The 21,929-nt window shown below is 49.1% G+C and overlaps 1 protein-coding gene across 16 annotated transcripts in view; it reads right to left on the bottom strand.

Moving 5' to 3' along the window:
* The window catches only part of CAMTA1 (calmodulin binding transcription activator 1), a 325,176-nt gene that overhangs the window by 34,731 nt on the left and 268,516 nt on the right, over positions 1-21,929 (bottom strand). For 13 of the 16 annotated variants that reach the window (XM_056331855.1, XM_056331845.1, XM_056331846.1 and 10 more), the window contains 4 exons: positions 18,807-18,947; positions 14,564-16,419; positions 11,121-11,247; positions 10,212-10,346 (listed from right to left, as the gene is read on the bottom strand). In XM_056331855.1, coding sequence (XP_056187830.1) covers positions 10,212-10,346; positions 11,121-11,247; positions 14,564-16,419; positions 18,807-18,947 — 2,259 coding nt within the window. Of the gene's footprint in view, positions 1-2,338; positions 3,439-10,211; positions 10,347-11,120; positions 11,248-11,698; positions 12,198-14,563; positions 16,420-18,806; positions 18,948-21,929 lie in introns of those variants that run through there. The other 3 variants (XM_056331852.1, XM_056331854.1, XM_056331853.1) reach the window with 3 other exon arrangements.

Raw genomic sequence — 21,929 nt, forward strand, 5'->3', positions numbered from 1 at the left:
TAGGCAGCATTTGACTGGAAGGACTAAGGGATGAGGGTGCATGATCTCTTCTTGCACATTCCACTGGGGCAGTTTCTGCCCAGGATATAATTATTTCCCCACAGACTTCTAAAGACTGAACTAACAGTGCCATGCGAGATCTGCATCTGCACATGTTCCCAAGTACTGGCCTTAAATATTCAAGAGATAAGAAGCTACTCCGAGGGCACTGGCTTCTCAGCATGTGCAGTTTCTGTGTTACAACATTCACTGTATGAACACACGCAGACCGAATGTAACATATGTGATAGCTGAGCACCATAAAAAAAAAAAAACCCCAAACATGCAGCGCAAAGACATTTTTCTGTTTTGCAGAGCAAGACAGGTACACCATGTTCTCTCATCCAGTGCAAGCTATGGGTGGGGATGGAAGCAATCTAAGGGCATGTCGCTTCTCGTAGTGCCACTGCTCTGTTCCTGTTTTACAAATCATCTGTCACTTGCCTGTAAAATCTTGCTCAATTCCTCTATACAGTAAAAATCCTGAACACCTTCCATGCCACAGTATCAATTTGATCTGGTTTAGTAATTAGTTCTGAGGTGTCGTCATTGTAGGAACATATATTTCTGAAATGTAACTGTAGTAACATCCTCAATGCATCTTACAAAAAAACTCTTAGCTTTTTGTACCGATAGCAGTAAGCTATCACAGGTCATGCTCTCTACCAAGAAATATAAGCACTTAAAATTTTTAATTAATATTCTAAGACATCTGTGCCAGCGAGGCAGGTCACTTCCAGACCTTTTGATAGTGTGAAAAGCCACAACTCCCAAAGCACAAGATGAGGAAAACACTACTTACACTCTAAGCCTAAGCAACAGCTGAACAAAGTCCATGCTTTCACAGAAGAAAAACACTGCTGGGCACAGGCAGGAATAATGATGCAATCCAGACTGGCACATATAGCCATTGTCACTGATTTTAAGCCATTAATCCACCTACCAAGCAAGACTTCTTATCGGCAACGCTTCATAGTTCTTCCAAAGCTGTAGGACTTCAGCTATTACTCACAGGCCACCTGGGACTATTCTGTTCCCCTCTAATCCCCAGAAAGGGACGGTTCAGGCTGACTTCTCCCCGCACCCCCTCCCCCCACCCCCCCCGCCCAGGCTTCTCTTCCCCAGAGCTTAAGGACAGCAAGATTGTCAATACTATCCAGGAACAGCTACTTCAGCAAACCAGGGAAGGTTTTAGACACACCATGTGGACCTGATGTATTTTAGAGGTCGGGCAGATTGCTAAAGATGTCACTTCTTGTGCTACTTTGTAATTTGTACAAAACCAGTTGGCTGCCTAAGGTCACTCTCTGCATCTCGGGTCAGAAATTGGCTGTGCTTTCCCGTAAGTGTCAACACTATGAAAGATGTTGTGTTTGTGCATGTACGCAAAGAGCAACAGCCTCGCAGGACATGCTGTGCTGCTGCTCACCTGCACAGTGCTGCTCACTGCTCATGGAGACTCCCTCCTCCACGGGTTACATGCTAAAAGAGCTATAAACAGGAAAAAAAGCACCTCACAGGGCACTATGCAGTACCTGTGCTATGGTACTGCAAGTACGATAAAAACACTGACCCAAGTTTTCTCTCACAAAAATTGCAAACATAAGAATCAAAATATTCCCTCAGAAATCACCAGACAGATGAGCAGAATAGTATCAAATAGGCTGTTTGCTGCAAAATCAGGTAAATAGCAACTGCTGCAAGCTACAAAACTGTGAAACACTAGAACGGGTCAGCAAAAGGGACCGAGATCTCCTTCGCTGGAAGCATTCAAAAAGTCAGACACCAGTCATCTTCACCCCATCCCTATACTGGGAGTGGCCTACACCGTCTTCTGAAGTCCTGCTCTTTTTGATGAAGCGCTCTGCAAAACAAGTTTTGCAATAACCTGGCACGGAGCAGGCGCGTGCTTCAAGCATCCCTAAGCTCCCCAGGGAAGGTTTGGGCTACTGACCTCATCCTACAGCGTACCGACTCAGGAATGCTAGACTGTGGAGTTAGGATGCAATCTGTCCTTCTGCACACGTGATGCTACAATAAAAGTGCTGTCACAACTTGAGCTTGTGTTGTGACATTGCCCTGGAAGGACTGGGGGCCAACAAAGGAGGGCGAGCAGACAGAAACACGGCCGTGTCCCACAGCTGGGGGCACAGGGAGAAGAAGCGGGAGGCACAGCAAGCTTAAGAAGGCACGCATTTACGTTGTAATTATAGCAGCGTGACAGACAACACAGAAGCATGCAGATTTAAACCCAAACAAATACTGCACAAATAAAACACATCACCCTTGTAATACTTACTGGAAGCAGTACTTTGTCACATCTGCACATCCACTTGCAAAGGGTGGGGGTCCCGGACCCCTCTGTAGTACCTCTACCTGCTTCCAGGTAAATAAAGCGACACCCCTGACACCAGAGGACTGACCTGGGGGTCTCCAAAGGCATCAGCGGAGGCTCCAGCCAGCACCCGGCGCAGACCCTGCGGCAGGGGCGGACACAGCGGGCTCGCCCCCAGGCCGGGCTGTCGCCCTTCGCATCCCCGCAGCCAGCCGGGGCTCCTCCGTCCGACCGCGGCGCCGGCGGGATGAGCTCTGCCCCCGCCGCACCTGTGCGAGCGCGGCGCTCGGGCTAGCGCCCGCTGGCCTGCCCCGGCACCGGCACCGGCCCGCCCGCCGCAGTGGCAGCCGCCGCCGAGCGCCGGGCGGCGGGCAGGGGCATGGCGCTGCGCAGGGCCGGGCGGCGGGGCCGCCCCGGGGAGAGGCGCGAGTCCGGCCACACCTCGCCCGCCCCGGGCGCACCGTGCCCGCCCGCCCCGGGGCCAGCGCCGCCTCACGGACGGGTCCCGGGCTGCCGCCCGCCCAGCCTGTGCGGCGGAGCCTGCGGCCGAAGAAGCGCGGGCGCGCACGGCCCGCAGCCGCACCGCTGTGCCGGGCGGCGGGTCAGGCGAGGCGGGGGGAGGCCGGGAGCCGGCGGGGCGGCGGCCCCGTTACCCCCGGCGCGCCCGAGGGCCCATCGCCGCGCCCGACACCCTCTCGCACCCGCGGGCGCCGGTACCCGCCCCGGGCCGCCCGGACAGCGGGACTCCGCCGGGCTCGGGCCGCCCGGAGCCCGCCGCCCCGAGACCCCGCCGCCGGGCGCTTCGGCTGGGGCTGCCTCGATGGGGAGCGGGAGGGCGCGGGAGGGCGCGGGGTCCCGCCGCCGCCCCTCAGCCCACACCGGGGCCCCCCGGCGCCGCCATAGCGGGAGAGCAGCCCCGTCCGACGGCCTCCCCACCCCGCGCTCAACGGCGGCCCGGCGCGGCCAGGGGCGGCGGGAGGCGGCTGCGGCCGCCGCCTTCCATTGTCTGTGCCGGCGCGGCCGGACGGGCGGCCCTGCCCTGCCCTGCCCCGCTCCGCTCCGCTCCCGCCGCCGCCGGGCCCCGCCCCGCCCCGCCCGCCCCGGGCGCTGACGTCACCGGCCCCCATTGGCAGCCGCCGCTGTGTTTACAGCGCGCGCCCCGGGCCCGGCGGCCGCGGCTCTGGCCGCCCCCCTCCCCCCCGCCCCTTTCTCCGGGGCCCGGCGGCCGCGGGACACCCCCCTGGGCCCGGTGCCCCGCTTCCTACCCGGCTCCCCGGCCGCCTCTCCCGACGCCGTGCGGCTGCGGGACCCCCCTCCCCGGGCGGGGCTCCCCCGCCGGCCCGGCCTGGGGCTGGCGGTGGGTCCCCCCCGGAACGCGGGGGCCATTCACACACCCGTGCCCCAGCTAGAGTGGGGTCGGGCCTGCGGCACCCCTGAGCGAGCGGCTCTGAGGTGCAGTTCTCACGCCCTACACACGAAATAACGACCCTGTTACTAATTGCCCTAATGGGGGCCGTTTGCAGGGCCGGTAAAACCGAGACTGAGCTCCAGGGCAGGACGGTGGGGTACCTGGGCCCCAGGGGCTCCACAGCTCCCACCAGCCTGGGAATCCACAGCGGCTTTCCAGGGGAGTCGGTGTCTGCCCGGGCAGTCGGGCTGGCTCAAAAGGCAACCACCAGCACAGAACACAAAACGCTCCTCACCGCGATTCAATCGCATTATAGCCAACGTGGAGAAGGACAGACTGGGAAATGCAGCCAAAGCAATAGAAGACAGGCTTCCTGAGACACCTGTAGCACAGCAGCCTGTCCTGAACCATCCTCTTGAAAGAAAAAAACAAACAACTCTCAACAGGAAAATAAAACAAGGCAAAGCCTCCGCACAGGCTAGGTGTAGTAAGTGTGACAGGAGGATGGATAGAAACGTTTGAAGCCCACAGGGTAGTTCCCAGCAGTGAATGAGGTCCCGAACGAATGCTCACGCATCCCAGCAAGCTGCACCACAGCCCTGTAACACAGCACGAGACGTTCATCCCTTCTCCTGAGAGCCCGACACACCATCTTTTCTGGGAAAACCCGAGATGTAAAGTTAGACACACAGTCACCTCAACCTGGATGGAAAGAGGAGCGATAAACACAGCAAAAAAATTCTACTGTGTATGGACTTTTTTCTACCAAAAGTCTCTTACAGCTGCAGAACAACATTTCTAAGGAACCTCACTGATACTGAACATGTCTCTTCTACAAGACTGTGCTGTCTGCATCTCATCACATCTGCATGCTAGGAAGGCAGTCCGGTCCCGGTAAACAGACCTCTGCCGAGGATTTGGTGATGAACACCTGCCATCTTGCACGCTTACAACTGCGTTACAGAAATCACGTACCTGTCAGACTGTGAAATGCCACAGGTCGCACGCACACGCTGTACTGTCACAGTCACTTGAATGCACGTGATCCCATCCACCTCCTGGTGCGCCGAAATGGGAGCCTGGGTGCCACAGGTATGGCCACGTCATGCTAACGCAAGCGAGCCACCAAAGACCCCAGTCTTTTTTATGTTTTCCCGCCACAAAAGACAGCCAAATCTTAAACTGAGAATCCAACAGTAGCTGAAAGGCTGCCTGTTAATGCTCTCCTGCATCAGAACCATTCACGTTCGGTACCAGTCACACCCTTGTCCATCCCATACACGCTTGACTCATCAGTTCGCATGTCGTCGCCTGCCTGTATTTTTAAGTCCTGTTTGGGCTCCCTATGGCAGCACTCACTCCTCCACAACCTCTTTTCTGCAGATGCATAAGCATAATGGCAAGGAGCACTCAAACCAATCTCCCTGGAATTTCTGATCACGTCCCATGCCAAGGAAACGTCATCTCTACAAATGCTTTTTGAAAGCAGTAAAGGCTTCAGCGGAGGGCAAGCATACGTGCTTGCCACTGGAAATCTGTACTAAAAAGCCTTTCTAACTTATTACACATCTGTCACTAGAAGGTCTCTGTCCTTCAGTTCAGAAGGGGTCTCATTTGCCTTTTGTTTTTCTTTCTTAAGAGAACCTCTCTACAGACAGTGAATGAAAAGTGAGGTCAAACGGCTATAGCAGCACACAATAGCTTCTGAAAAACTCAAGTTTTATACAGAAAAAAGAAGAGGCTGCCAAGTTAATCAGAGGAGATCAGGATCACATGGGAGTGATGAGAAAGGCTTTCTTTGAAAAGAAAGAACACCACTATTCCAATTAACTGGGAAAAAAATGCAAGAACAGCAGCAGCTGGTGTCCACTGCCCATTTGTGAAAGATCTAACTCATCTGTGGTGTAAAACAAGGAAAACTCGGAATAAAACAAGTGTGGCTGTGTACAGTTCAGAAAAGGGTGCGCTATCCTTTATAGTGCAGCACAGACAGCGAAAAAGGAAGAAGCCCTTCAGAGGATGGCCACCCAGCGTGCTGCCCCTTAGAACTCCTTCTCTACTCATTCCTTCGCTTGGCTTGACACAGTCCTAGAAACAGGAGGCATGGAGGGATGTGGTCTCACTAAACTTCCCAGTCATTTGCAGTACTGCTCCCTGATCCCAATGGCCAATATTTGCTCTGTGCTCAAAAAGGTGGGATTTTATCCTCACCTGAAGCTCACCACTTCCACGAGTAGCAGTTACTACAAACAAGGAAGTAAGTTAATGGAATGTTTTTCTCTGGGGAAAAAACACAATTCCAGTTGTTTCACTCAAAACACCCTCCTGTTCATTGTATCTCTCCCAGACCCCGAGCCCTACAGGCACTGGTTTAATGTTCCCTGAATAATCGTTAAGAATTACCTGCCTTTTAAAAAACCTTAACCCAAAAGTTCCAGTAACTGCTTATAAGAAGGAAGTGTGATAACATCATACCACTGCTGCTCTCTGCTAGCGCAGTAGCCAGGTGGAAGCAGACCCTGCTGTGACGCTGCACAGGCACATGCGTGGATCTCATGGCATTTCTCTGTGACAGAAGGCACAGCAATGTCCCCCAGCGAGCAGCGTCTCTCCTCTGAGCTGGCACCAAGAGCTGCTCAGCACGCAAAAAGGTTTGGGCTCAACTTTTTCCTGCTGGTCACCATGGAACTCCAGTTTTGAATGTTTTGTTTCAGACGCTTCTTTGCTAACCCGTCTTTGTTGACATCCAGAAGCTTCTACAGAGATGTGATTCCAAGTGTGCCTACTACCTTAGCATGAACTGGAAGCCATCCATACCTGAGAGCGGCAATTTTATGTACATACCTATTTTAGTTATTGGCTTTGTTCACACCATATTCTTTCATGACTGAGCTACTATTTTAATGTCTGGAGCTGTGCTACAGCCTGTGTAGCACAGCCTATGACTGCAAAGGCCTGCAATAACTACACGAGTCCTGTAACTGGACATTCTCAAGAAGAGCTTGCAGAGAAACCGAAGCCACTATGCTGTGAGCTGGATACGGTCAGGCAGGTACAGACTTGCCTCCTTAGGAAAGAAAGAGAGGCTGAAGGTTTTCAGGTATCTGCAGAACCGAACCTGCAGAACTGAACAAAGGTGGCGGATTAATTTTGTCTTACTGTAACTGAAAATACACGGGTCACATGTAGGAGGTCTTTGTCTTTATTTTAAAGAGGTTTATGGAAGACAATGGTTTATCTAAACTTCTGTACGATGGAAATTGCTTATCCTTTTACTAGGCTGTTCCTGGGGTATGGCTGGCTGTTAACCCTGCCTCTCTTGCAGTGGTCCTGCTAGCTGGAATCATTAACTTTGTTTTAACAGTGTAGTGCAATGGAAAAGTGTTCTACTGAGTTAATCAAAAAGAATTTTAAAATTCTAGTCAATATTTTGGACTATAAGTATTCCTTGAAAAACCTTCCCTCAAGACTACGTAACAGGCAGTAGGGCAAGGATTTGAATCAGGGCAATTAAAGTCAACAGAGGAGGCAGGGATTTGTGTATTTATTCTATTGATAGAATCAACTCACATCAGCTTATACCTTAGCTAGCTAAGCTAACATTTGTTCTCTAAGAATAAACGGGAAGATGATGCTGGTCCTTTAAATAAGAATGTAATGTGCTCCCTTTGGAGCACTGTGCATCAAGGCAGAGCTTTCTGATAAGTCATGGTTAGTATAATTATTCAGTCTTTTTCCCTGAAGGGCCTCTGCAATGCAGCGGTCCTTTTACTTTTTTTTTTTTCCTCCCTGTTAGCAATGCCCCAGTTTGTTCACTGCTGCAGTCCCCCTCCCTTCCACTGTCACCACATCATAACAATCTCTTAATTGAGAGCTTGTCTGCTAACCAGGAGCTCCCAGACAAACTGCAGGCACACCAGAGACAGCACTCACAGCCACCTCCTGCAGCTCCTACAAATTCACCAGCACTGGGGGAATTGTCAAGCAAGGGTTTTAAAACCTATTCACTTTGCATGCTATGCTGGAGGGACTGCTAACAGCTGAATGTCAATCCCCATCACACCCATATGGGCTGTACTTCACATGCAGCACCCAGCCTCAGTAGCAGATGAAAAGCACCTGCAGACTCTTCCAGTACCCAGAAATCAAACAAACTCAATTGTCATGGTGAGCATAAGACAATGTGCACTTCCTCTTTAAGAACCATTTCCATTTCTGTTTGCAAGTATGCCTCTACAGCCAAGTCACACACCTCTCTTTACACTGCAATAAGCACAGTGATCTGTCTCCATTCTGCTCGCATCCACAAACGTCGGAAGCAGTGCCGCCCCAACTTCCTTGAAACGTCCCTCTTGTACGTGGCGTGAGAAACACAGCAGGCACAGGTCAGTGGAGACAAACTAAATGTTTGTGTTCTGTGATGCTACAGGGAGGGGGAGAGCCAGGGAAGGATGCTCCACTCTGCTGCTAATATTAATGGATAACCTTGAACAGCTGAAGATACAGGTACTGTGCCACTGAAATCATGCCTGATGCTACTTTGAAGGAAATTCTATTTCCTTACTATTTCCCCCCCAATTGTCTCCGAAAGCATCAGCTCAGACTCTGCACATGTACACACACCGCTCTGCCAGGACCCAGCTAGAAATGGCTCCTCCTCACCTGCCCATGGCGCTCACGTTTTACAGATGAGCTGTGGATGCTCTAATCAGTGGTGTCAGGGTGCTCAGATTTGACTTGCCTCACTAGTCCCCGGGCTCACAGCTGCTAATCGTATGGAGAAAGCTTATAATAAATGCTTTAATGAAGAAAGCTTTTCCTGTCAGGGCTTCCCAGACAGAACAAGAGAGCCCACCAAAAACCTTTCAGACACCACCTGCCTACACTGACATGTAGCTGGCCTGCATTAAGCTTGAAACTGTCAATATTTCTCCCGTTAAATTAAAACAGTTCTAAGCATTTGCCATGTCCATCAAAGATCTAAAATAATAACAACGACACAATAACATATGCTTCAAATCTTCACCATGATAGCAATATTTTAAAGGCATTGAACTGGTGTCAAAAGTAATATCCACAGTAGATTTCCCAAAGCACGTGTAGTATTACAGTTACCATGTTTGCAGCTGACAGACAAAGTAGGATGAGGTTAATTGCCTGAGGAACAAACTGCATCAGTATAGTAGCTCATTATTTCTCTTGCCTGCAGTATGGCCCTGTGCAAACAACTACTCCCATGACCTCTTTTGTGTAACACTTTGTAACATCGATATTAGTTTCTCAGCTACCAAATCTGTGAAGACTAAGGATCCAACCTTACCACATTTGTCCCCTTTATTTAGCAGAGAAAACAGACACTTTGCAAATGGGTCACCAAGCTGGAGTATTGGGACTTTGCTAAGATTGCACAAAACGCAGCGCCCCAGTAGCTGACTCCCACTGAAGAAGAAACATGAAAGCAGTATTACTGGTCCTTTCCCAGCACGTCATACAAAACAGCTTTTTCCCTGCATCTCCTTGGTCAGAGTTGGAAGCTGCATCTCTCTAGCAATTGTGCACAGGAAGGGAAATGAATGTTTCAGGCTCTTAAGTTCCCCTGCTATCCTTCTCATCTTGCTCCTTTATAAAATGCATTTTGGGGGCAGAGCGTTACCAGCTAAACCTGAACCTAAAACCTGCATGCACCGAGCTGCCATACAAATCCGGAGCCTGTGTTCCCATCCCTCAGCGTGACATTTGCGTTGTAGAGAGATCTATTTCTGATCAATCATGGATTCTTCTGCCAACTACTTGGCTAAGAGCTGATGCTGTTAGGGAGTCCATCTCGTCCCTGCAATGCACAAGGGATGCTCTTATGAGTCCAAAAAGGGTGATTATGGCTGTCATGTGCCACGGCTTGCCATTAGCACTGACTGGTCTGACACTGAGACTCTGAAGTGTTTGGCAGAATGTGTGTCTGCCCCATTTGGTAACTCCTAGGAAACAAGGTGGATGTGGACATCACAGCAGTGGTTGGCTAAAGTCCCCTCATTCCTTAAATTGTCTCACCATCTTCCCACTTTCTGCGTATGTTAAATACACTTTTTTCTAAACAAGCTCAAGTTTCAGAGTTCTCAGGGAAGACAACTGCAGGGTAGATGCTCCTCTGCTGTTAGGGACTGGGTAGTCCCTGTTCAGCCTTCTTTTCAGACAAAGAAAACACCCCTTTGTCTACTTCCCATCAAATGCAGCCACATAACGTTCACATCAAATGAACTAGGAAGAAATTTCAGCCAGAAGACTTTGATTAATTGTGTAACAAACCAACCAGACCTTCCCCAGAGCACAAACTTGCCCCTCTACATCCCTCCCCCACAACAGGAGCTGCCTCTCACATTCACAGTCCTACCATTCATTGAGCTCTGTTAAAGACTATCGCATGCTGCTTACCATCCAAGGACAGCCAGTCATGCTGGGAGGAAGGCAGGGTTGGCAGAGCTCTGGCTTTATATTCAAACACCACAGAATTGGAGATGATCTGATTGTTGAAGGCAACTTGCAAAGTCACGAGCCCAGTGTCATGAGCTAAAAGGAAAGCGCATGTGGTAAGACAGAGACCTCCCCACAGAAATGCATGGCTAGGTATTATCCTATTGATCTCCTCATGTGCTAAGTGGCAGGCTGAGAGCAGATGCAAAGAGAGGAGAGGGGGCATTTGACAATAATTTTCTGACTAGACAACCGAAGAGTCCACAATACCAATCTGTATTTTCAAACACAAAGGTTCTAAGTCATCTAATGCGTTGTTTTGGCAGGAGGCAGAATCACATGTGTTCCTAAAGATTAACCAGCCTCGCCGCATTTCCAGTGGGAAGCTGGGGCCTAACAATAAAGCTAAGTTATTTTCCATACACTTGATGCCATATACTGAGGGCCAGCACTACTGAAAATCTCTGCAGGGAGGTTGAAGGTGCTCTCCTGTGAGTGCCAAGGACAAAGTGCAGAATATATGCGAATTAAGAGTCAGTAGAACAGTGATCGCACCCCTGAATAACAGCTGCTCTTTAATCTGCTATTTCAAAACTACATAAATGCTTAGAATGACTTTATATTATTTCCAATAATTATCTTAAAGCTAATTCAGAGCTTCTAAATATTTGTTGTGATCTGCTGTGATGTATCAAGATCCAAAATTGCTGTTCTCACACTGAATAGGCCAAAGAAAAAGGAAAAGCTTCTCGATGTGTACACACTACCTTTCACAATGGGCCCAAGGGTTTAGTTGAGACATATACGCGACACTATCAGGCTAAGAATTTGCTCTGAAGCCACCAGCTCTAGGAGAGGGGTGTTCCTTACCTGGGCAGTAGCAGCGCAGTACCCCTGGCTGAATTAAAGATGCAGGCACTGAGATCTGATCAAACAGACAGCTGTAATTATTGCTGGCTTCCTGCCATGGACCAGTAATTAGGACTTTTACTCCTCCCTGTGTGGAAAAGAGGGAAAGAAAAGGAACATTATGGAAGAAGCGATCCCCAGGGAGGAGCATGCACTGAAAGGGCTGAATTGCAAACAGCATCATGAGGGCTAACAAAAGTGCCAACTTAACACAGTTCCTTGGCACCAACCAACACAGATGCCCCAGTATCCCACCAGCATGGGAAAATTGCAAATAGCATTCCGTAGCAGAGTATCTTTGTTGTAGAGCATCTTTATTTCTCTTCACTCACTCTGTTCCCCACTCCTGCCCATACACTCAAGCCCAGTGCTTGGCCAGCGTGACCCTCGCTGCAGACCCAGCACCGAGACCAATCATGGCAAACCATACCAACACTGCAAGCCACACATCCCTCCCACCGGGCAGTTCCTGGGAACTTCTGGGTGCTCCACTCCCACCTCCCGCCCACCATCGCCTCCTCAGGCTCCAGGTTTGTCACCTTGCCACGAGCAAGTGCCGCGGGTCGGTCACAGCAAGCGCGCTGTGTTTGCCACGGCTGCCCTGGCCCTGCTGACGGGGATGGAGGCTGCGTGCGGGGCACTACACATCGCCTCCAAAGTCCCAGCTGGAAGCACCAGAGGAGCGGGACCCTGGGCCTGACCCGTGGTGGCGGCAGATCTCTGCTGAACACAGCAGCCCGCAGCTGGTGCTTTGCTGGGTGCTGGGGCACTCGGTCAGGCAAGGACGCGGAGCGGCCCCGAACGGGGCTGTGGCTGGGGGGGGTCCTTCGGCCCCGGCACCCCGGGCCTGCCCCGGAGCTCTCCCCCTCCCGCCGCCGGGGCTCTGCCAGGCTCCGGTGCCGCCGGGACAGCGAGCCCCGGGCCCCACGCCCGGCCCCTCGGGCTGCCGCAGGCCCGCAGCGCCGCGCTCCCCCGCGGGGCTGCAGCGACGGGCCCGGCTTCCCGGGGCGGCGGGGGCAGCGGGGCCGGCCCCGCTCAGGGAGAGCGGCTGCCGGGCCTCCCCCCGCCCGGCCCGGCCCCGGCTTCCCCTTCCCTTCCCCGCGGCCGTGCTGCCCTCGGGCGGCCGCCGGCGGGAGCGCGGCCCTCGGAGGCGGATCGCGGCCGCCTCGCCTCCCGGCAGCCCCGTGCGGGGGCAGCGGCACGGCGCCGGGAGGTCCCCGGTGGCCATGGCGCCCCGGGAGCCCCACCGCCGGCGGCAGGGCTCGCCCGGAGGCGCGGGGGCTCCTTCGGGGGCTCCTTCGGGGGCTCCTTCGGGGGCTCCTCCCGTCCTGCCTGGGGTCCCAGCGAACAGGGCGGACCAGCCGCTGAGGTGTCGCTCCGAGCCCCCTGCAAATCCAAACCTGCAGCTCCGCGCACAAACCCACGGCACCAGAACGCGATCCTGGACCTGCACTGGCTTGGGAAAACGTTCTGGTGAGTCTATGCAGACAGATTAAGCCTTGCGGTCTGGATAAAACAGAAGTAAAACAAACTCTGCTAGCAGGTGTGGAACAATTCGTTAGTGTAGCAACGGGTAACAGAAAAAGCGTTTCCATGGTAGCAGCAAAAAAGAAAAGACTTGCACCAGAAAGGCTGAAGGATTGCTGTCAGGTCTTTTTTGTTGGTTTTTGGGACCTGCTACGCAAGCAAGCAGGAGTCTGACTGACTGTCGGACAACAGGTACGGCAGAAGCAGTGTCTGTAGCCCAACACAGCCAAATGGCCCCGAAACACTCTGCTTCTTGCAAATGAAGCCCAGCTGGGTTCAGTTGCTAGAAGGCCATCCTTGCATTGCTGAAAGTCCATCATTGCATTATTCACAGAATCACAGAATCGTTGTGGTTGAAAAAGACCTTTGAGATCATCAAGTCCAACTGTTAACCCAGCACTGCCCAGCCCACTACTGAACCCTGTACCTAAGCACCACATCTACGCGTTCTTTAAACACCCCCAGGGATGGTGAATTGTTCCATGTTACTTAGGTGGCACCAGCAGTGACCACCACAGGGCTGACACTTCAGCTTGGATTATACTCCAGAGAAGCATGACTGGCACATTCAGACCCAGTTTTCCACCAAGACCCAGAGAAGGTAAACTCCAGCTGGTGGTGAGCGGCACGGTCAGGGACCACCTTGTCTCTTAGAGTGGCCCCTGGGTTTGGCAGCTGGCAGAAGTGAGGCCCCTGGGCACCTCCTGGCCCCGGCAGTCCCGGATTTCTCAGTCAGCTGCGGGCCACGCAAGCGGTGGGTGAGGCTGTAGCGAGCAGCAGGATGCCTTCAGCCACCCACTGTGCCTGAGCCTGCACCGCCGCCTCGCTGGCCACGATTGACTTGTCTGGAGAGCGAGCGACTAAATGGAGGGCAGAAATTCCCGAAGGCGGCTCTTCATCTGTGCCTGTCAGCCATTCCTGCATGCCAGAAACCTCAGTTTATTTCCACCTGCAGAGCGAACACCCATGTTTTCACACCAAGTCCCTTATTGCAGAGTATGTGAACTCGCTGAGCCACTGAATACCAACTCATCACCTGCTCCTGTACCAGCATGGTCCTGGAGCTGTCACAGGATCATCCAGCTGAAGGTTAAACCACCTCATCTGCTTATTACTGCGTATTTCTGCGGTCTCGCCCACTAGCAAACTTGCCATCCAGTGGTGTCAGATGCACACTTACTGGGGGTGGCATCACAGGACTGATAATCGAATAGCGCTAGTCAACAGGAACAGAGAGATCTTTTCCTGAGAAGTTATGATACGTCTCTGTAAAGTAACAAATACAACAGTGCTCCAAGGCTGGGCTTACAAAACCACAAAGGACCATTTTTTCCTTTTTACTCAAAACAACCTGCTTCTCCATTACTGGCTCAAAACAGCCTCTTTCCTCCAGCATTCCTTCATGTCATTCTAAGCCTGTGCTGCTGCCATTTTTAACTTGGTGCGTGTGACTGATTTTGGATAGTCTGTGGGATGGAGGTAAGTGCTGAACTCATCGAGGCAACGCAGGTCAGGAATTATTCTACTAAGAACATCAGAGCTAGATTTCAGGATCAGCTCCAGTTTGCAAACTCTATTGCTCTAATGTGGATAGGTAGCACCATGAGGCCCTTGCGTGGGAAATACTTTGCTTTTCAATAATACAAAACATTTCTTGTTGGATGCTTCCTAAGTGAAGAAAAAGCCCTGTCAGGGTAATGAAGTGCTTAATTAAAAGTACACTCAGACATGCAAATGGCCTTGGATACTCTGACTTCTAAGAGAAATGTTTTAAAAGCCTTGTCAAAGCTTTAACAAAACAGTTCTTGGGAGCCCTTATGAACAAAGCAATGAGAGATAAGGCAGCAAACATTAATGAGTAAAAGCCCTAGACTTACCTCAGGGTAAGACCATTCTGGTGAATAATCTGTCACCATGAACAAGCGCCCACTCTGCTGTAGCAACCCCAAAGTGCCTTGTGCTGCAGCTGCTGAGACCACCTCAGCCACATGCATGTATGCCATCGTGCTGGCTCCGTTCTCTGTGCTGCTGAGCTGCATGTTGGCTTGCTGAGGACTGCAGCAAGGAATGCACATTTCAGCCTGGTTGTAGGTTGCTCTGTTACTGTCTTCAGGCTGAGACAGTCCGGCACTGTCACCTGACACCAGCTGGTGTCCATAAAGAGCATTGCTCCCACCTTCTACTGATATGAAATCATTAATTAGATCAGAAAACTGGTTGCTGAAGGAGATGTCAAAGTGGTCCAAGTTAAGCTCCATGTTGGAGGAGTTATTTAAGCTGGGGTGGGCCACAGGATAGAGTCCTTGTACCATGTTTCCTTGGAGAATAGGGAGATTGTTCCCATTCCTGATACCCCCGTTGGCCTCGGGCTGCAAGTAATGCTCTGTACTGCAGGCTTGAAGATCCCCTGATTTAAGTAGATTTTCATTCCCTTCTGCCTGCTGGGAGGTCTCCATGGGAACTTCAGCTTCTGCAGTCATTGCCTGGAAGTTTGCTTGGAACTGCATGAGCTGGAGAGAAGAGGTGGACTCTATTCTGGTTTCCACTGTGCCGTTACAGTTGGAAGTAGTTTGGGACGAGGACTCTGTTTTCACACTGGGGATTCCTAACGTGTTCACAAATGAGCCACTTGTGTCATTCAAATTGTTGTGAGCGTTTTGCTCAAGGGGAAGAGGTTTGCTGGCATCCTGCAGAAAGAAGCTGGGGGAAGGGGTCTGATGAACGTGAGGGCTCTGGACGGTCTGATTGAAGCTGGAAGAATAGTCCTTGTTGGAGTCAATGGCACTGAAGTCCATCTGCTCCAGGGTGGTACTTGGGCTCAGACCTCCTCCAGATGGAAGCAAACCTGAACCAGTAGTGAGGGTGAGAGTGTTAGATGCAGAAGTGGAGGAAAATGCTTCTTTGGACATCTGTTGTTCGAAAGATGTGTCCTCAGTTTTAATTTCTTTTGTGAGGGTTGTGTTGAAGTTGAAGCTACGTTCCGTTGTGGGTGACTGCCTTATGTTGGTACTGATGCTGTCACTTTTCATACCTCCTCCACCATAAGTCTGCCCTTGCTTGGGATTGTTAAGAAAACAGTCTGGGTCAAAATTCATGGTGGTTTCTGGAATTTTTCTATTTCCATCTAAAGTTGTGGAGAGCACAAGTTCCTCGGAGACCGTGCTGGGTAGCATCGACAAGCTCTCTGAACTGCCAGTTGTTGGAAAAGCAAATTTGTGTCCATCTGAACTCACAGCAAGTACCAGTCCTTGTGCAGCTGCATCTGAGGACAGAAGGTGTTGATTTGGGCCAGAGGTGGGTGACATGGTATACACAGCTTCACTGGTGACTTCCGACATAAATACGGTGGCACTTTGTGACAAGCTTCCCATAACTGATGCTACAGCCATACTGGACACACCAGTGACAGCCGGGCTATCTGCCATATCCGGGTCGCTATTTAATCCACTGCTGATGGACACAGGAGAATTCTGGGTCGTGTCAGGGACCTCCACCTGGTTGGTGGAAGAAACCTCAGTGCTGTTTTGATGGAGCAACACTGGTTTCGCCACTTTGCCGTTCCTCTTCTCTCGGCTGGAGGCCTTGCCATGACTGTGCTCATTCTTGCCTTCAGAGACATCGTTATTTTGTACCTCTGAATGAGCGCTGTACCCACCTGTCCTTGGTTCGACCTTTGGTGATATGATGCGATGTTTGGCACTGTTACACTTGTGATGCACACTGCTTCCTGCCCCTGTGCCAGAAAACAACATTTGCCATTCAGTAGATAAAAAATTAAGGCAATGCTAGCTGCAAGTGTTACGGCTGTAGCAAAGGAGAGCTGTGCTTACGCACGCCTGTGTGTCAGAGTGAATGAGCACACATACAAGACAGCAAGCACACACATGAGAGAGTGTGAGGGACCTTGGAAATAAAATTAGTTTCTCGCCAGTGCCAGACTGACAGCTCCCTTTCCATCTAATGCATAAATCCACTGCATGCAATGACAGCCACCGGGCATGACTGCACCCTTCCCCTTGCCCCACCTACCCCTACTTTAGCACCTACCCCCTTCCTCCCTGCCCTGATCACACAGCACATCAGAAGGAGAGGAACTGGCATCTGCGACAGGTTTTGGACTTATGTACGTGTGCCTGTTCTCAGTGCAAAGCCTGCAATGTGAGGGCTGCTGCTGTCAGCTGTGGCAGAGTTTCTGCCTCGCAGGCCCTGTTTCATCTGCACCATGGACATAACCTCAGCCCCCTGTGACACAGACGCTCAGCTCTTCATGCTGGCTGACATTGGGTGGCTTGACAATCGCTTGACAATCGGTGGTTTGGATGCTGACTGGCAATCTGGAGGTGACAGGTGCTATATCATGCTCCTGTCCTTGGCATGACCCTGGTGCCTAGATTGCAACCCTTATCTTCCTGTCATCATTATGTCCATTACAGCTGCCAATCAAATTCTTAAAGAAGCTTTATTAAATTATTAAAGCAGCACAAAGAAAGCTTTCCTTCCCACAGGGATGGTGATGTGTTTCTCTTGTTCTAAGCTGTTCATATGCTGAGAGATAAAACATTTTGTACTTTGAGATGTCGCACCCAGAGTCAATGATTGCTATCGGAGTGGCTGAAGAACGCTCAAGCAAAGGTCACCAGAAGACAAGCCCTCCCCCGAGTTCAGCCAGCTGGTGCCTTTACTGGCCCGACAGAAGATGAACATCCCCCGAGTTCCTGGGAGCTTGGAAACCAGGTAGGATGAAGTAAACACTTCTGCCTGCAAAGACATCTTAGCCACAAACTGGTACAGGGACTGCTTTTGCTGTTTAAAGAAGAACAGTCCATGAATTTTTGATGTTTCTTTCTTTAATTGATCCATTTTCCCTAGAATGGAGTAAGAACATTAATTATGGTACTGTATAATGACTAAAGGGGGAAAGAAACCTCCTTCTTACAGCTAATGGCTACAACTGTAAATGCCATCTTCTGGGTAACATAAAGCGTCTGTGTAGCCGCTGCAATTTGCTAAATCTTTTGTCCCTTGCCCTTGAAGGGGAACTTCTCTATTATGTGCTCAAGATTTGAATCAGGTCACTTAAAGTAGTTCAGGACACTGCTTTTGAGACTAAATGCAATATTAAATCTCTCTATTCTCCGAGGCATAGAGATGAACAGGAACAAGGGAGAGGCTTTCATGCCGCCGTCTTTGCGGATGACAGTAAGGAATTGGGAATGTATGTGTCAATGTGCAAGCCGTTACAAAACAAAGCAATACTGTTATGTTAAGAAGCATGCAGCAGACTTAGCACAAGGCAAAACATCAAAGGGAAGAATAAAAGGATTCATGTTCAGATCTGCAAGCCTGGATCAAATGCTGAGCCTTAAGGGTTGAATTTTAATACAAACTCAGGTATTTCAGAGGTCATAATTCTTACTTAAGTCTTGATTGTATAATGCAACTGCCCAAAAAAAGAAGAAAAAACAAACCCTTTGAAGCAATGACAGCTTTCCTCTATACATTTTGCTAAAGACTCATTAAAGTGTCATATATTTTACTTGACCAAAGTACTAGGAAGGGGTGCCCTTAAAGCAGATGAGTTGGAAAAGTGAATCACTCAGCTTCCCACTCTCTCTATAAAATGATAATACTAAGGATGCCATTTCTTGCTGTTGTAGTTTCACTCAAAACAATGCCATCTTCTTTAACAGGAAAAAAATCTCCCACATTTTCAGGATACCTAAGTAAGACCTCTTTTATCCTGGTGATACCTTGTGATTAACCACCTGAGCCCATTTTCTTCAGCAAAGTGGGCTGCAGGGCAAGGAGTTCAGAGGGTGAAGTTGGAAGAACATTAAATTTTGAGGCTTTGGTAACAAAATTTGAGCACGTAGAAGAGAATATGCCTGTCTGAGCAGGTCACATACAGACAGCATCTATTAGAACTTGCACATTACAAAACACTGACATTTTTTCCAGAAGTTCCAGCTGCATCTTCTTGTGCTCAAGACTTCTGTCACCTCTGAGTTCACTGCGTCTCAGCATTTCATGATACAACACTTTTAGGTGCTTCAGTACTACAAACCCTACTCCAAGTCTGGATTAAGCTGTGATCATTTTGTGCCCTCCCAAGGTACTCACCCAAGGTACCAGTGCAAAGACAGTTGTGTGTCCGAGGCTGCGGTTTGGTCTGGTGACTATCAAGGATCTGCTGCACGAGCTGTTCCACCGAGAACCCTGAACTGCTGTTTCCATTGCTGCATGTCCACTTAATGCCATGAACTGCAAAGAGAACAGTAAAACTTCCCATCAGAAATGTGCCAGAAACCATCAAAAGCTACTCCGAAAGAACAGCAGAAACCCATTCCTGCTGCTTTTTGCCAGAACTGAAGGAGAGCAATAAAAAGCAACAGTAATGGTTGTTGTTTTACTATTCTCTGCTCCCTGATATCCATAGGCTTCTAACTAGGATTCCTGGATGAGGTACATACAGAGAAAAAAAATCTCAGTAGAGTATCTTGCTCTGCTTCAGTTTGCTGTTAATGGTGGGTCTTGTAACTAGGCTGAAAAATTGTAAGGACTGCCTAAGCAGTGCATGTAACCTTCATTAAAAACCTGAAAGCAAGAAAATACTTGTGTTTCATCAAAACAGAACAGTACAATTCCAAGGAGCATTTTGGAATCTTTTTCTGTCTAATATGAAAACAAAATTACTTAGCTTTATAATAAAATCAGCAATCAAAAATACACCACTATAACAGCAAATACAAACCTTTTGCCAGGTCTTCATTGTCACACCCTGGTGGGCAGCAGTGAAGACTGACTCATTTTTGGGGAGTCACTAACAGACATTGTGTGAGCTTCTCCTCAGCCTTGGACAACTTTTTAGTAATTTGGGAAAACAGGCAGGAGGGTGACATTACAGAACTAGTTGCAAACTGAAGGTCTTCTTCCTTGGCTTCTCTCTCAGACTGTTAGCTATTTAAATAAGAATGCTAATCCGCATGCACATAAATTACTTGAATAAAGGCTCCCTCTCAGAGGTTTTTTAGATGCAGAATTTCACCTAACAGTGATACTCTCAACCTGACTTTCAATGGAAGTAGCATTTATAGAATATTTTCTCCATAACAAGTGACTCAAAGCATCTTCTGTCTCCTTTAACATCTCTCTAAGCAATTTATATGTGCATATTATTTACTTATCCTTTGTGTGCACTAGAGCTCACTTGCAGATTTTGGAAAGCACTGGTTGGTGGCAACATTTCCAAGATGTCCCCGTGCCTGGCAGCTCATGCCTGAAGAGCCGCTTCCTTGCACGAGTGTGTCATACTCCAGCAAAGCAAGTTCCATGGATGTTGTGTTCTAAACCCCCTAAACAGAATATGCTGAATCAAAGTCAAAAATCCTACAGACTTCCCTTTGTAGGATTAAGCACTAAATACACAGATCACTGCGTGGTGAAGGTCCTCGATGTGAGGTCGGGAAATACTGCCAACAGCACATCGGGCTGATAATCCCTCTATAGCCAGACTCTGCAGACTCTGGAGCGACAAGCTGTAAGCTGCTTCATGCAAGAAGATCAGAAGCAAATGAAGGCATGTTTATGACACCTAATGACCATCGTCAAAGAGGCAGGATATCGTGTGAATCTCCTACTCTCCTCTTCAGTGTTCCTTATTTAGTATGTCATAAGCAGCCGGCAGAACAGAGTTCCTGGATCTGCTCTGTGAAGCAGTTTTATTGCCTTTTCTTTATCACCTGTTGCTGTGTTGCCTCATCACCCACTAATGTTACTTTGCCTAACAGCATCTCATCTTGGTATAGTTTTATATTACAGAATCTGTATTTTTATTGGCCAGGCTGGATAACTTGCAGAAATATTGTAAATAAGGTTTACAAGTATTCTTCCTCATATCACTGTTTAAAGTGCTGCAGTTAGTTTAGTAATGAGTCCCTCTATGCTTGCCTGACAACCACATTTACTGTTATCGTACCCAACAGATTTTGCTTTCTAGTACGTTCACAATTTTGAATTTCCTCTTAACGCTCAGTATCTGTTATTATGTCTAAGTTTAAGTTCATATACACTTACCACTTCAGTACCTTCACTCACATTCATTTTACTGTTCCAGGTACATTATTCTGTCACATGTGATGTTATGCCTAATAAGTGATGTTCAAATAGCAGTTTTGCAAAAAATACATTGGCAGTGAGATTAAAGTGCAGTAACGTATTTGGAATACTTTCGGCTGTACTATATAAAGTTACTGAACTGTAATTATTACGAAGAAACTTTTCACTAAGTTATTTCCGGTTACTCCAGAAATGCTTTGCTAGAGAAGTGAGCTCACACACGTGTTACTACGCATAGGAAGTCTGTTTTACCCCAGTATGTCAGAGTTTGTGCCCTACTGCTGCTAAATCCTGTGATGAGTGGCATGTTACAGGGGGCAAGTCTGGCAAGTGAATCACATCTCACGGGTTGTGTATTCATGATGATGATTCTTAAGTCTGAACCAAGCTGTGAGGTGGAAGCTAGGAAATAATGGACGGCTTTGTAGTTGGATACTTATAGTACCATGCCCATTATTTTCAGGTCCTTCCAGTATAACCAAGTCCCATCACGGATCTGTCGCTGCTAGGAAAGGTCCTTCTCTAGCCTTGCTCCAGCTGATCCTAAAGGCTCCGGCTCCAGCCTCTGTCCACCTGGTGCCACTTCTTTTAGTGCTTATGCTCCCTGTGTGTTATGAAGGTCATAAAATAAAAAGCCAGTGAAGGGTGACAGATTGAAAAAAAAAAAAAAAAAAGAATGTCTGGATGCTTAATGCAAATGACCTGCTACCTTGGCACATCCAATATGCAGATTTTCTCCCTCCCCCTTTTACAGAAAAACTCCTGTGAGCTGGTGAGCTGTTAGTACTGAATACCAAATACTATCAAGATGGCTTTTAACGTGTCATGCTTGGCTTCCTGACACATAATGAATCAGCAGGAAAGGAGATTTCTATAGGGAAGAAAGTGCAATATGAAAGGAAGGTTAATAAAAAGCATACACACAGAGTCTTCCCGTTTCTTAGCAGTTCAAAAAGTGAAATCACAGTAGAGCTACATTTCATTAAATACAGCCATAATGTAGGAACAAACACACACACACAAAAAAAAAAAAAAAAAGGAAAAAATATTGAAGCTTAACAGAAATTCTGGGAAGTATTTTCATCTGGATTTCTGTTCAGTCTCCTCCTGCACTTCCTTATAATTTAA

This window comes from Falco biarmicus, chromosome 3, assembly GCF_023638135.1.
Source record: "Falco biarmicus isolate bFalBia1 chromosome 3, bFalBia1.pri, whole genome shotgun sequence".
NCBI classification, from domain to species: domain Eukaryota; kingdom Metazoa; phylum Chordata; class Aves; order Falconiformes; family Falconidae; genus Falco; species Falco biarmicus.